Source organism: Salmo salar, chromosome ssa01 (assembly GCF_905237065.1).
Source record: "Salmo salar chromosome ssa01, Ssal_v3.1, whole genome shotgun sequence".
NCBI classification, from domain to species: domain Eukaryota; kingdom Metazoa; phylum Chordata; class Actinopteri; order Salmoniformes; family Salmonidae; genus Salmo; species Salmo salar.
In genome coordinates, this window is record NC_059442.1 from 85,670,158 (window position 1) to 85,686,304 (window position 16,147).

At 42.8% G+C, this 16,147-nt stretch overlaps 1 protein-coding gene across 4 annotated transcripts in view; it reads right to left on the reverse strand.

Moving 5' to 3' along the window:
* Nucleotides 1-16,147, reverse strand: part of LOC106611651 (disks large homolog 5) — a 129,688-nt gene that overhangs the window by 79,322 nt on the left and 34,219 nt on the right. For all 4 annotated transcript variants that reach the window (XM_045723553.1, XM_014212109.2, XM_045723543.1 and 1 more), the window contains exon 2: nt 1,001-1,069. In XM_045723553.1, coding sequence (XP_045579509.1) covers nt 1,001-1,069 — 69 coding nt within the window. The remainder of the gene's footprint in view (nt 1-1,000; nt 1,070-16,147) is intronic.

Sequence of the window (16,147 nt, forward strand, 5' to 3'; positions counted from 1 at the left end):
AGAGCGCTTGTGTCATACTTCATGAAATACATAAGCCAAACAATCCAAAGTAAAGTAGCACATCGTTATTCTGAATAATGTGACAACAATAATCAACAAACCAGCGGGCAAAATGTGGCACATGACGTCTTCATGACTACGTTTAAAGGGGCAACCTGGGATTTAAACAATAACAGAGCGGACACCCCACCACTGTTTTTTTAACTAAGCTCGAGGCAGTTAAGAGCTGAAGTCTTTAAGAACCAATGGCTATATACCATTCATTTGGATGGAACAATCCCAGGTGGCCCCTTTAACCGTTGACTTGTGAGTGTAATCAGTCCAACACTCCAGCCATGCCTCAATTCATTAAATCATAGGGCCTATGTTGCAGTGTTGACATAAACAAAACACCTCTATATGTTTTCTTTCTGGACCTCTGACTGAAGACAACAACAAGCACCACAACAGAGTCCTGCGCCCCTCTCCTCTTTCAGCAGCTCTGCCCTGCAGGGCAATCCCTCTGGCCTCCACCCAAATGGCACCTCATTCCCTATATAGTGCACTACTTTTGACCAGGCCCCATAGGGCTCTGGTAAAATGTAGTGCACCATGTAGGGAATAGGGTGCCATTTGTTACACAGCCTCTATCTCTCTCCCTCAGAGAGAGAATGGCTCAATGAAAACCATTCTGGGGGGTTGGTGGGTTGCTTTTGTAAATCCTTTCACATCTGTGTAATCACTTGTTTGTGCTGACTGTAAGTCAGAAATAGCATGCTGTCTGGTTGGTTAGCCAGTTCTCTGGACCACTTTCACCTAGTTTCCTAATCCATAAGAACAATACATTTATATTCAAACATTCATACTACTACAGGATTTTTCCAGAAATCCTGGTTGGAGGATTCCGGATTTCCTGTATATTTCTGCTCGATTCCAGGAATATTCCAACTTGAGTTTCTGGCAAACCTGGGAATTTTGCAACCCTACTACTGGCAAGAGAGAGAAACCCATCCAGGCTCACCTGCGCTACTGAGGGAACTGCTGCTTTCAGAGTCAGACGGCATGGTGGACAAAACACTGTAGGTGGACCCTGCCAAACAGGACACACAAACATTAAAGTCAGTCCATTCATACAATACATCGTTACTGTTCATCAAAACAAAAATGTGTCTTGGAAGTTGACCAATTCAAACATGTAACTGTAACTAATCTGATGGACGTAAGAAGTGTGTTGTACCGGCCTGCCTGTTTTGTGTTTGTTATTCAATAAAATGTTTGATATTTAACATTTAAAAAATCGGAAATGTGTATGTTTGCTGTCTGTGAAATCCCAACCCTGTTGACACTACACATTTAGAGTGACATTCATTAGTCATGCTCTGATTACGTCAGCACCTTGGGTGTGATAAAAGTGCTTTACAAATGAAATGTATTGCTATTATCTATAGTACAGTAGCCTACTGTAGTATTGTGCCTCAATGCTGTGTATTACTCAGTGACTAACTACACTACACAGGCTTGGTTGAGTTCAAAGGGTTTATTCATAGATCAGTAAGAGACTTTGCTTCAACTTCAGATGAGAGACAGACAGACAGACAGACAGACAGACAGACAGACAGACAGACAGACAGACAGACAGACAGACAGACAGACAGACAGACAGACAGGCAGACAGACAGGCAGACAGACAGACAGGCAGACAGACGACAGGCTTTGGTCGGGTCTGACAGAAGACCCAGCAGAGAGGTGTGTGGCTTATTATCCTAGAGACAGGCGGGGATGCGTCCCAAACGGCACCCTATTCCATATATAGTGCACTTATTTTGACCAGAGCCCTAGAGGCCCTGGTGAAGAAGTAGTGCACACTACAAAGGGAAGAAAGTGCCATTTGGGACACAGGTAGACAGAAAGGCTAAACAGATGCTACTGCTGAAAAGGACCCAAAAGGGACTCAGCTCAGAGCAGTCAGCTTCCTCATGCCACCTCCACACACACACACAGAACAGAATCCTCTCCCATCTACAACTAAAGCTTCTCCTTCAATATGAGGACATTTCTTTATAGAAGCAATTCATTATTAATGAATCGCAAAATTCTAGGCATTATTTTATCAACAATCGTGACAAAAGCAGATTTATGCTTTTGAAGACGATTGAACATGAACCCTTTGCACCACGTTGTTGATAGACTATTTATTGTTGGGACAATCACTTATTTTACCTGCACATCTAAACCTGTATCTTGAGTATCTTGAAATTCCTGCCATGAGAATCTTCCCAACATTGCTCACAGCATCAGGCGCTCAGTCTTACAGCCAACTTACTTAGTTAGGCCTTCTACTCCTTCTGGAGCATACGCCATCGACATCGAGATGACATACAACTCTGTTGAAGGGACAATCTGCAGTTCAAACAACAACAACGTGCACACCCCACCACTGTTTTGGTAAACAGCTGAGGGATAGGAGAAATGTAACCACTCTCAAATGAATAGAGCTATGGACGCAAGGTGGGACCATGGTCTTAACAAGGGTGGAGGTTATACATTGTTTCCAAACAATGGAGCATGCTTATATTTTGGGTTCTGATGGGGTACGACAGTTTAACTAAGCTAATGAGGCATTAATAAGTTATATTCTTGGTGCATACATTTTTGCACTTAAATGCATGATATTATATTCACTTAATTACTTATCTATTGTTGTTGCATTGTCTTGAGGTGAACTTGCAAGACAGCATTTCGTTGCATTATGTACTCCACATATATCATGTGTATATGACTAATAAAAATTGAAGAGACAGAATCATTAGATCACTTGTTTTGGTACTGCTTGTTTTTGGTCACAGGTTCAGGAATGGCTGAATAATTGCAACATTTACCTGGAGTTAACTCTGCAAATAGCACTGCTGGGTGATTTGAAAAGTCGTAGTCAATCGATCAATAATATAATAATAGTCTTAGCAAAATCTGTAGAAGCTATGAGAATAGAAAGGTTCAAAGGTTTTGTGAAACATCACAGCTGAAAAATATACAGCATGGATGGTGTTCAGAGATGGATGGGAGGGGTTGAGTGTATCTGAAGGGTTAGACTAAAAATAACAAAAAACAAGATAAACAATGTCAAATATACTGTGTCCGTAGAATGTAAATAGTATGTATAAGCTGGAAGTAGAACCTGAAGTATTGTTGTCCATTAGTTTACTCCAACTATAAAGAAGGAATGCAGAAACCGCTCCGCTATTTCCTGGTTTCTAAAACTCAAATAGTTTGCCTAATTTCAGTTTATGTCACAAAATAAATATATTCTCCATAAGCCAAATATTGTATTTTCAGCTGTTTGAAGCTAGTGTACAAAACCAAAAGTAAAAGACCAAAAGCGAACCTTAAGAACGGGAAGCAGAGATAGAGCACATAAAATAGCTCTACCACTTCTTAAACTTGCTTTCAGTGAAACTGACAGATCCTTAACTCCCATTTCTATGTGAATCTGGTCACCAAAAAGTTACATATTGCCACTTTAAAAAATAAATATATTTACAAAAAAAGTAAAGGAGTCGGAAAGTATTCAGACCCCTTGACTTTTCCCACATGTTGTTACATTACAGCCTTATTCTAAAATGGATTAAATAAAAAATGTTCCTCAACAATCTACACAAAATACCCCATAGTAAAAAACAGAAATACTTTATTTACATAAGTATTCAGACCCTTTACTATGAGACTCGAAATTGAGCTCAGGTGCATCCTGTTTCTATTGATCATCCATGAGATGTTTCTACAACTTGATTAGAGTCCACCTATGGTAAATGATTTGGAAAGGCACATTCTTGTCTATATAAGGTCCCACAGTTGACAGTGCATGTCAGAGCAGAAACCAAGCCATGAAGTTGAGACAGGATTGTGTCGAGGCACAGATCTGGGGAAGTGTACCAAAACATTTCTGCAGCAAGACCACAGTGGTCTCCATCATTCTTAAATGGAAGAAGTTTGGAACCACCAAGACTCTTCCTAGAGCTGGCCGCCCGGCCAAACTGAGCAATCGGGGGAGAAGGGCCTTGGTTACAGAGGTGACCAAGAACCCAGATGGTCACTCTGACAGAGCTCCAGAGTTCCTCTCTGAAGATGGGAGAACCTTCCAGAAGGACAACCATCTCTGCAGCACTCCACCAATCAGGCCTTCATGGTAGAGTGGCCAGACGGAAGCCAGTCCTTGGTAAAAGACACATGACAGCCCGCTTGGAGTTTGCCAAAAGGCACCTAAAGACTCTCAGACCATGAGAAACAAGATTCTCTGGTCTGATGAAACCAAGATTGAACTCTTTGGCCTGAATACCAAGTGTCACGTCTGGAAGGAAACCTGGCATCATCCCTACGGTGAAGCATGGTGGTGGCAGCATCATGCTGTGGGGATGTTTTTCAGCAGGAGGGACTGGGAGACAAGTCAGGATGAAGGGAAAGATGAACAAAGCAAAGTACAGAGAGATCCTTGATGAAAAGCGCTCTGGAGCAGGTTAGGACCTCAGACTGGGGCGAAGGTTCACCTTCCAACAGGACAATGACCCTAAGCACACAGCCAAGACAACGCAGGAGTGGCTTCGGGACAAGTCTCTGAATGTCCTTGAGTGGCCCAGCCAGAGCTCCAACTTGAACCCGATCGAACATCTCTGGAGAGACTTGAAAAATAGCTGTGCAGCAATGCTCCCCATCCAACCTGACAGAGCTTGAGAGGATCTGCAGAGAAGAATGGGAGAAACTCCCCAAATTTAGGTGTGCCAAGCTTGTAGCGTCATACCCAAGAAGACTCTATGCTGTAATCGCTGCCAAAGGTGCTTCAACAAAGTACTGAGTAAAGGGTCTGAATACTTATGTGAATGTGATATTTCAGTTTTTAAATATTTATACATTTGCAAACATTTCTACAAACCTGTTTTTGCTTTGTCATTATGGGGTATTATGTGTAGATTGATAAGGGAAAAAAACGATTTATTCAATTTTAGAATAAGGCTGTAACGTAACAAAAATGTGGAAAAGGTCAAGGGGTCTGAATACTTTCTGAATGCACTGTATAGGGGATTGGAAATGATGCAGACAAATACATTGATAGAAGCCACAATCTGCAATATTAAAGCTGATCTACCCCCTACATTTCTTTGTTGAATAATAATAATAAAACTTCATATCATTCATTTAAGTAACAAAAAAGATATACCAATTGCAGATTGCCCCTTTAAAGCCACAAACATCCATAACCCCCTGGCCTGTCACCCAGCGCAACACAAAGCCTTAGCACATTCATTAACTTCTACTTGGCTCCAGGATGGAAGAGAACAGCTGATAGAACAGTTTTTTTAGCAACGTCTGGCCATGATGTAAGGCCTACCTACTACTCAAGTCAAAGAGAGCCAGCCAGGGTGACAAATGGTTCTATTTACCCACATCCCAGTAAGAGCACTATATCAATCCCTCTATGGCAACGTTCCCACTAGCTATAGGAGACTGTGGTTGGATTAAAACTAAGCAGAGAGAGAGAGAGAGAGCGAGACGAAAAGAGAGTCCAGAGAGAGAGAGTCCAGAGAGAGAGAGAGAGAGTCCAGAGAGAGAGAGAGAGTCCAGAGAGAGAGAGTCCAGAGAGAGAGAGAGAGAGTCCAGAGAGAGAGAGAGAGTCCAGAGAGAGAGAGTCCAGAGAGAGAGAGAGAGTCCAGAGAGAGAGAGTCCAGAGAGAGGGAGAGAGTCCAGAGAGAGAGAGTCCAGAGAGAGTCCAGAGAGAGTCCAGAGAGAGAGAGAGTCCAGAGAAAGAGAGAGAGTCCAGAGAGAGTCCAGAGAGAGACCAGAGAGTCCAGAGAGAGACCAGAGAGAGTCCAGAGAGAGAGAGAGTCCAGAGAGATAGAGAGAGTCCAGAGAGAGTCCAGAGAGAGACCAGAGAGAGTCCAGAGAGAGACCAGAGAGAGTCCAGAGAGAGAGAGAGTCCAGAGAGAGAGAGAGAGTCCAGAGAGAGAGAGAGAGTCCAGAGAGAGTCCAGAGAGAGACCAGAGAGAGTCCAGAGAGAGAGAGAGAGTCCAGAGAGAGAGAGAGAGTCCAGAGAGAGTCCAGAGAGAGACCAGAGAGAGTCCAGAGAGAGACCAGAGAGAGAGAGAGAGTCCAGAGAGAGTCCAGAGAGAGACCAGAGAGAGTCCAGAGAGAGAGAGAGAGTCCAGAGAGAGAGAGAGAGTCCAGAGAGAGTCCAGAGAGAGACCAGAGAGAGTCCAGAGAGAGACCAGAGAGAGTCCAGAGAGAGAGAGAGTCCAGAGAGAGAGAGAGAGTCCAGAGAGAGAGAGAGTCCAGAGAGAGTCCAGAGAGAGAGAGAGTCCAGAGAGAGAGAGACTCCAGAGAGAGAGATACTCCAGAGAGAGAGATACTCCAGAGAGAGAGACTCCAGAGAGAGAGACTCCAGAGAGAGAGAGTCCAGAGAGAGAGAGAGTCCAGAGAGAGAGAGATCCCAGGCTTACAGTACGGAGTCTCACCCCCTTCCTTTTCCCCCAGCCAGCAGAAGAGTGAAAGAAAAGAGGGATGTGCCTGAGGACCAGAACAGAACAGAGACATCCATCCCCATGGATCAAGTCTGCTTTGTTCTCTACAGCTTGAGTTTCCCATCAGTCTGTTTGGGCAGAGACTGAGGCTACGTGCCAAATGGCACCATACTCCCTATAGTGCACTGCTTTTGGCTAAAGCCCATGAGGGCCCATGACGCCCTGATCAAAAGAATGCACTACATAGGGAATAGGGTGCCATTTCAGACGCAGCCTGAGAGTGTCACAATGGGCAAGGTCCACGCCTCACTCACTTTCTGGCTTCTTGGAAACCATGTGACATTATCTGGAACTTTACTGCTGCAGTTGCTGGGATAGCTAGTGTGAGTGTGTGTGTGTGTGTGTGTGTGTGTGTGTGTGTGTGTGTGTGTGTGTGTGTGTGTGTGTGTGTGTGTGTGTGTGTGTGTGTGTGCGTGTGTGTGTGCCTGTCGTACCTCGTTTGTAACTCATTTGTGTTGATTACTTTGCCACAGCAGAGCAGCTGTGCTCTTCCCTGAACCGGGCGATAAAATGTTCAGATCAGTGGCGGTCTGTGCTGTTTAAGATTAGGGAGGACGATTTATTTTAAACATTTATGAGCATGGCCTTATTTCTATTACAGCATTTTGGATCACTCATTCATATTCCATTCACCCAGCTCGATGTAACATCGATAGGTTTAGGCTACTATATGATACTTTAATTTTCCCTAATCCCATCATGAGGTTGCTACTAGCCTACGAATGTAAGTTTATAACCTAGGTGCACAGGTAGAGAGACAAATTGGAGTAATCAAGGTGACAGACAGTGACACATTCAATACCGCCTTGCATAATCCTGCCGGCATTTAGCTGATCTAGGGTGTAATCATTAGTCCAAACAGTTGCAAATGATAGTTTCTATTGAACAGATTCAGGTAGGCTTATCCACACTTCATTCTGTTTGCTTCCATTCAAGAACAGTTTTTCACCTGCACACACAGTTTATTTTCATAGCAGCCACATACAAACAGCATCATCACTTTTCTCGTTGTATAATTCCTTCTCGGATCTACACCCTCTCCTCCTCTCACCTTCTCCCTTCGCGTGTGGACTTCAGTGCACAACAAAACAGCTGTATGTGACGAGGCAAAAAAAAAAACTTTCCAAGCCAAACCTTCATACCATAACCGCTAAATAGCCTACATCGTTGTCATCATATTAGCTAACGTCATAGTCAACATAGCTACTAGAACTAAGGTGTTAGTAAACCTGCTACAATCAAGCCGTACAGTGTACAGCAAGCAGTTTAACAGTTACACTGGCTGGCCCTGTTATTTTGTGAAGGCAGCAGCTACTCTTCATGGGGTCCAGCAACATTAAGGCAGTTATATACAATATTACATGACATAACATTTCAAAATACTTCTCACAACACATTAAGTGTGTTCCCTCAGGCCACTACTCTACTATCACATACCTACAATACATAATCCATGTGTACGTGTGTGTAGAGTGAGTGTCTTATCATGTGTATGTGTATGTGTGTGTGTGTGTGTGTGTCTTCACAGTCCCAGCAGTTCCATAAGGTGTATTTTTATCAGTTTTTGTATCTGATTCTACTACTTGCATCAGTTACCTGATATGGAATAGAGTTCCATGTAGTCATGACTCTGTTGTACTGAGCACCTCCCATTGTCTGTTTTGAAAATGTCATCAACTTTCTCCAGTCCCAACAACATCATACTGTTTTAGAGACTGAGAGAGACAGTCTGGTAGTGCTCCAGTCCCAACAACATCATACTGTTTTAGAGACTGAGAGAGAGTCTGGTAGTGCTCCAGTCCCAACAACATCAAACTGTTTTAGAGACTGAGAGACACAGTCTGGTAGTGCTCAAGTCCCAACAACATCAAACTGTTTTAGAGACTGAGACAGAGTCTGGTAGTGCTCCAGTCCCAACAACATCATACTGTTTTAGAGACTGAGAGACACAGTCTGGTAGTGCTCCAGTCCCAACAACATCAAACTGTTTTAGAGACAGAGACATAGTCTGGTAGTGCTCCAGTCCCAACAACATCATACTGTTTTAGAGACAGAGACATAGTCTGGTAGTGCTCCAGTCCCAACAGCATCATACTGTTTAGAGACAGAGACATAGTCTGGTAGTGCTCCAGTCCCAACAACATCATACTGTTTTAGAGACTGAGAGACAGAGTCTGGTAGTGCTCCAGTCCCAACAACATCAAACTGTTTTAGAGACTGAGAGACAGAGTCTGGTAGTGCTCCAGTCCCAACAACATCATACTGTTTTAGAGACTGAGAGACAGAGTCTGGTAGTGCTCCAGTCCCAACAGCATCATACTGTTTTAGAGACTGAGAGACAGAGTCTGGTAGTGCTCCAGTCCCAACAACATCAAACTGTTTAGAGACTGAGAGACAGAGTCTGGTAGTGCTCCAGTTTTCTCTGTCAGAAAAGCAACAGAGGACTTGGAAAGCAGATCAGCTCCTGTAGAGATGGCACTATGATTATTGTGAGTAACCTAATTTATGTTGCTTATCTCCACCTTCTAGTGAGTTAAACTGTCATCTCTTACCATTCTGATAGATTGGAGACTGTCAAAAAACATGGTTGTAATGTTAATAATGTGTTTGTTATTCCATTGGTTACCTCTAGGCAGATCCCACAAGGGCCGAATGGCCCACATTCATTGAATATGTAACTTTTAAATGAGTAATCACGAGTAAAACCTTTCTCAGGAATGACCTCATTACTGAGTGCAAAGTTGATTGCATGTTTCTCACTGAAACATGGCTGTCTTCAGACTGTAGCGCCGCTCTTATTGAAGCCTCCCCCCGGACTATCAGCCTCTATTTTTACTAATGCTCTCAGCTATAAGGACATTTTATTTGGCGAATACTGTTTAAATGTCAGCCACCAGTGCTGGCCTTAACCCTGTATAGGCCACCAAAGCACTGCCCCACTTTCTTTACTGATTTCTCTGAACTATTGTCTATTGTCCTTGAGAACTATGATATAAATCATTGTGTTGGGTGATTTTAATATTCATGTTGGCAAAGAGACTGATTCCAATGCCATTGAATTCATGAATCATTTGAGCTCTATGGACTTTATCCAACATGTTACTGGGCCCACCCATAACCATGGCCATAGTCTGGACCTGGTTATTACCACGGGGCTTTATTTTTGACATACCCTCTGTTGCTGATGTTGCTTTATCTAATCCTAATGTGTATTTTTTACCACCTTGTTGCCCATAGCACAGGGTAATACGGAAAGCATTATTAAGAAACGCTATCTGAATTTGCTACAGATTTTTTGAGTGTATAAACAATACTCCATCATCTATTCTGCCTTCCACTTTGATGAGTTAGTTGATAACTTTAATAACAAATGAAGGGCAACTATTGATGCTATAGCTTCAGTAAAGTTGAAAAACACCACATCCAAAATGGAGAGCCCCTTGGATAAGTGAAGAAACTAATAAATTAAAGAGAAATTGCAGAAAGGCAGAGCGGAAATGGAGAAAGTAAAAGTTACAGGTTACATTATTATATTCTGCGAGAGCAATTTGGCATAATATATCCTGAAAGGAGTCACATATATAACAAGGCAATTAGAAAAATGAGCCCGTATGGCATTTCTATCTTGATCACTCATAATCAGAATAATTAGAGAGGGCTCATCTCAACCATTGATGTCCTGATAAATCCTACCCCCGCAAACCTGTGAACTTTCCTCCACATCTAAATGTGATAAGTTTGCTGCATATTTCAGAGATAAGGTAACAAACATTAGGCTGGATATCAGTCAAGCAAGACCTGATGAGAAGTTTGATGATATGTGCCCTAGCAAAGCCACTATGGATTTATTTTGCTCAGGAAAGTCATATCACAACTTAAACCTTCTACCTGCCTTCTCGATCATATCCCCAACACCTTCTTCAAAATAGTTTTTATTTGCATATCAGAAGAAGCGCAAGCTATTGTTAATCACTCCCTGATCACAGGCAATTTCCCTACTGCACTAAAAACTGCTATGGTGAAACCCCTTCTGATGAAAAGTAATCTAGATTCTTCAGCTTTTAGCAATTTTGGAGTAATCTCCAACCTTCCATTCTTAAGCAGAATTCAGGAGAAATTTGTTTTCAAACAGCTAAATACATTTTTAAGTGAAAACTGTATTTAAAAAAAATAATCCAATCTGGATTTCATGCCCACTACAGCACAGAGATGGCCTTAGTTAAATTGGTAAATTATTTTAGAGCCAATACAGATGCCAAACAGCTCTCTGTCCTTGTACTCTTGGATTTATGCGCTGCATTTGACACTGTTGACCATGATGTCATTCTGGACAGACTGAAGAGGTGGGTTGGCCTCGCCAGTCCAGTTCTAAATTGGTTTAGGACCTATTTAACCGGTCAAGAGTTTTTGTCACCCTTGGTGAACATAACTCAGATAAAATACATGTCACGTGGCATTCCACAAGGTTCAATTTTGGGTCCGGAACTGGTCAGTTTATATACAGTACCAGTCAAAAATTTGGACACACCTACTCATTCAAGGGTTTTTCTTTATTTTTTACTATTTTCTACATTGTAGAATAATAGTGAAGACATCAAAACTATGAAATAACACATGGAATCAGGTAGTAACCAAAAAAGCGTTGAACAAATCAAAATATATTTTATATTTGAGATTCTTCAAAGTAGCCCCCTTTGCCTTGATAACAGCATTGCACACTCTTGGCATTCTCTCAACCAGCTTCACCTGGAACGCTTTTCCAACAGTCTTGAAGGAGTTCCCACATTTGCTGAGCACTTGTTGGCTGCTTTTCCTTCACTCTGCGATCCAACTCATCCCAAACCATCTCAATTGAGTTGAGGTCGGGTGATTGTGGAGGCCAGGTCATCTGATGCAGCACTCCATCACTCTCCTTGGTCAAATAGCCAGGAGGTGTGTTTTAGGTCATTGTCCTGTTGAAAAACAAATGATAGTCACACTAAGTGCAAACCAGATGGGATGGCATATCGCTGCAGAATGCTGTGGTAGCCATGCTGGTTAACTGTGCCTTGAATTCTAAATAAATCCAGACAGTGTCACCAGCAAAGCACCCCCACACCATCACACCTCCTCCTCCATGCTTCTCGGTGGGAACCACAAATGCGGAGATCATCCATTCACCTACTCTGCGTCTCACAAAGGCACGGCGGTTGGAACCAAAAATCTCACATTTGGATTCCTCAGACCAAAGGACAGATTTCCACCGGTCTAATGTCCATTGCTCATGTTTCGTGGCCCAAGCAAGTCTTCTTTTTATTGGTGTCCTTTAGTAGTGGTTTCTATGCAGCAATTCGACCATGAAGGCCTGATTCACTCAGTCTCCTCTGAACAGTTGATGTTGAGATGTATCTGCTCCTTGAACTCTGAAGCATTTATGTGGGCTGCAATTTCTGAGGCTGGTAGCCCTGTGGCAGTCCTCATGAGAGCCAGTTTCATCATAGCGCTTGATGGTTTTTGCGACTGCACTTGAAGAAACTTTAAAAGTTCAAGAAATGTTCCGGATTGACTAAACTTCATGTCTTAAAGTAATGATGGACTGTCGTTTTTCTTACCAAATAGCCCTATTTGGAGATAGCCCTATCTTCTTACAAACTGATTGGCTCAAACGCATTAAGGAGGAAAGAATTCCAAAAATGTACTTTTAACAAGGCACACCTGTTAATTGAAATGCATTCCAGGTGACTACATCATGAAGCTGGTTGAGAGAATGAGAAGAGTGTGCAAAGCTATCATCAAGGCAAATGGTGGCTACTTTGAAGAATCTCACATATTAAACATATTTTGATTTGTTTAACACTTTTTTGGTTACTACATGATTCCATTCATATTATTTAATAGTTTTGAGGTCTTCACTATTATTCTACAATGTAGAAAATATAAAAAATAAAGAAAAACCCTGAAATGAGTAGGTGTGTCCAAACTTTTGACTGTATGTTACCCCTTTGGCAGGGTTATCAGAAAGCACAGCATTGATTTTCACTGCTACACAGGCGATACACAACTGTACATTTCTGTGTCACCAGAGGATTTTAGCTCCACGGATAAATTATTAGACTGTATTAGTGATTTAAATACTTGGATGGCTCACAACTTCCTCCAGCTAAATCAAGATAAGACCAAGGTACTTATTGTTAGAGCCAAAGCACAGAGAGAGAATCTGCCCGCACATTTTAAGTCACAGGCAATAAAGATAAAACACCAGGTAAAAAACCTAGGTGTTAGTCAATTTTGAATCGCACATTAGGAATGTGACCAAAATAACTTTTTACCACTTGGAGGATCATTGCCAAGGTGCGGCCGTTTCTCTCCCAGGCTGACACAGAGACTGACCCATGCTTTTATTACAAGCAGGCTTGACTACTGTAAAGCCCCCTTTACTGGCCCAAATACTTTTGACGTTATCGATCATAGTCTGCTGCTGGAAAAATGTATGTGTTATGGCTTTACACCCCCTGCTATATTGTGGATAAAGAGTTACCTGTCTAACAGAACACAGAGGTTTTTATTTAATGGAAGCCTCTCCAACATAATCCAGGTAGAATCAGGAGTTCCCCTGGGCAGCTGTCTAGGCCCATTACTTTTTTATATCTTTACTAATGATATGCTACTGGCTTTGAGTAAAGCCAGAGAGTCTATGTATGCGGATGACTCAACACTATATATTGATACAATAGTAGTTAAGATGGGGAGAAGTCTGTCCATAATAAAGCACTGCTCTACCTTTTTAACAACACTATCAACAAGGCAGGTCCCACAGGCCCTAGATTTGTCGCACCTTGACTACTGTTCAGTCATGTGGTCAGGTGCCAAAAAAATAACTTAGGAAAATTGCAATTGGCTCAGAACAGGGCAGCACGGCTGGCCCTTGGATGTACACAGAGAGCTCTTCACAGTCCCCAAGTCCAGAACAGACTATGGGAGGTGCAAAGTCGGGTAAGTTTTTTATCCGGCCGTGAAAATACTGCCCCCTAGCCCCAACAGGTTAACCTGTTATGGCTAGGGGGCAGTATTTTCACGGCCGGATAAAAAACTTACCCGATTTAATCTGATTATTACTCCTGCCCAGAAACTAGAATATGCATATAATTATTAGCTTTGGATAGAAAACACTCCAAAGTTTCTAAAACTGTTTGAATGGTGTCTGTGAGTATAACAGAACTCATTTGGCAGGCCAAAACCTGAGAAGATTCCATGCAGGAAGTGCCCTGTCTGGCAATTTCTTGGCCTTCTTGATTATCTCTATCCATTACAGAGGATCTCTGCTGTTACGTGACACTTCCTACGGCTCCCATGGGCTCTCAGAAGGCGGCAAAAAGCTGAATCGTGGCTTTGCAGGCTCTGGCTGAAAAAAAGTAGCGCGTTTGGATAGTGGCTGGTCACAGTACTGTGAGACTCAGGCTCGTGCCCGAGTCGACCCCATGCTTTATTTTCTTTCGTCTTTTTACCTAAATGCAGATTCCCGGTCGGAATATTATCGCTTTTTTACGAGAAAAATGGCATAAAAATTGATTTTAAACAGCAGTTGACATGCTTTGAAGTACAGTAATGGAATATTTAGAAATCTTTTGTCACGAAATGCGCCATGCTCGTGACCCTTATTTACACTTCGGATAGTGTCTTGAACGCACTAACAAAACGCCGCTATTTGGATATAACAATGGATTATTTTGAACCAAACCAACATTTGTTATTGAAGTAGCAGTCCTGGGAGTGCATTCTGACGAAGAACACCAAAGGTAATCAAACTTTTCTAATAGTAAATCGGAGTTTGGTCAGGGCTAAACTTGGTGGGTGTCTAAATAGCTAGCCGTGATGGCTGGGCTATCTACTCAGAATATTGCAAAATGTGCTTTCACCGAAAAGCTATTTTAAAATCGGACACCTCGATTGCACAAAGGAGTTCTGTATCTATAATTCTTAAAATAATTGTTATGTTTTTTGTGAACGTTTATCGTGAGTAATTTAGTAAATTCACCGGAGGTTTGCGGGGGGTATGCTAGCTCTGAACGTCACATGCTAATGTAAAAAGCTGGTTTTTTATATAAATATGCACTTGATTGAACAAAACATGCATGTATTGTATAACATAATGTCCTAGGTGTGTCATCTGATGAAGATCATCAAAGGTTAGTGCTGCATTTAGCTGTGGTTTTGTTTTTTGTGACATTATATGCAAGCTTGAAAAATGGGTGTCTGATTATTTCTGGCTGGGTACTCTGCTGACATAATCTAATGTTTTGCTTTCGCTGTAAAGCCTTTTTGAAATCGGACAGTGTGGTTAGATAAAGGAGAGTCTTGTCTTTAAAATGCTGTGAAATAGTCATATGTTTGAAAAATGGAAGTTTTTGTATTTTTGAGGAATTTGTAATTCGCGCCACGCCTATCATTGGATATTGGAGCAGGTGTTCCGCTAGCGGAACGTCTAGATGTAAGAGGTTAAGGAGCCTTTGGGTCCTAGACTTGGCGCTCTGGTACTGCTTGCCATGCGTTAGCAGAGAGAACAGTCTATGACTTGGGTGACTGGAGTCTTTGACAATATTTTGGGCCTTCCTCTGACACCACCTAGTGTATATGTCCTGGATGTCAGGAAGCTTGGCCCCGGTGATGTCCTGGGCCGTATGCACTACCCTCTGTAGCCAAGCAGTTGCCATACCAGGCAGTGATGCAACCGGTCAGGATGCTCTCGATGGTGCAGCTGGGGCCACATGCTAAATATTTTCAGTCTTCTGGAGGGGGAAAAGGTGTTGTCGTGCCCTCTTCAGGACTGTCTTGGTGTGTTTGAACCATGATAGTTCGTTGGTGATGTGAACTAACAAGGAACTTGAACCTCTCAACCCACTCCACTACAGCCCCGTTGATGTTAATGGGGGTCTGACGGCCCGCTTTTTCCTGTACTCCACAATCAGCTCCTTTGTCTTTCTCACATTGAGGGAGAGGTTGTTGTCCTGGCACCACACTGCCAGATCTCTGACCTCCTCCCTATAGGCTGTCTCATCGTTGTCGGTGATCAGGCCTACCACTGTTGTGTCGTACAAGAGGGGACTAAGCACGCACCCCTGAGGGGCCCCAGTGTTGAGGATCAGCGTGGCAGATGTGTTGCGGCCTACCCTTACCACCTGGGAGCGGCCCGTCAGGAAGTCTAGGATCCAGTTGCAGAGGGAGGTGTTTAGTCCCAGGGTCATTAGCTTAGTGATGAGCTTTCTGGGTACTATGGTGTTGAACGCTGAGCTGTAGTCAATGAACAGCATTCTCACATAGGTGTTCCTTTTGTCCAGGTGGGAAAGGGCAGTGTGGGGTGCGATTGAGATTGAGTCGTCTGTGGATCTGTTGGGGCAGTATGCAAATTGGAGTGGGTCTAGGGTTTCTGGGATGATGGTGTTGATGTGAGCCATGACCAGCCTTTCAAAGCATTTCATGGCTACTGACGTGGTAATTTAGGCAGGTTACCTTCGGTTACCTTCGCTTTCAAACATACGGTGGTATGTTTGAAACATGTATTACAGACTCGGACAGGGAGAGGTTGAAAATGTCTGTGAAGACACATGCCAATTGGCATGCTTTGA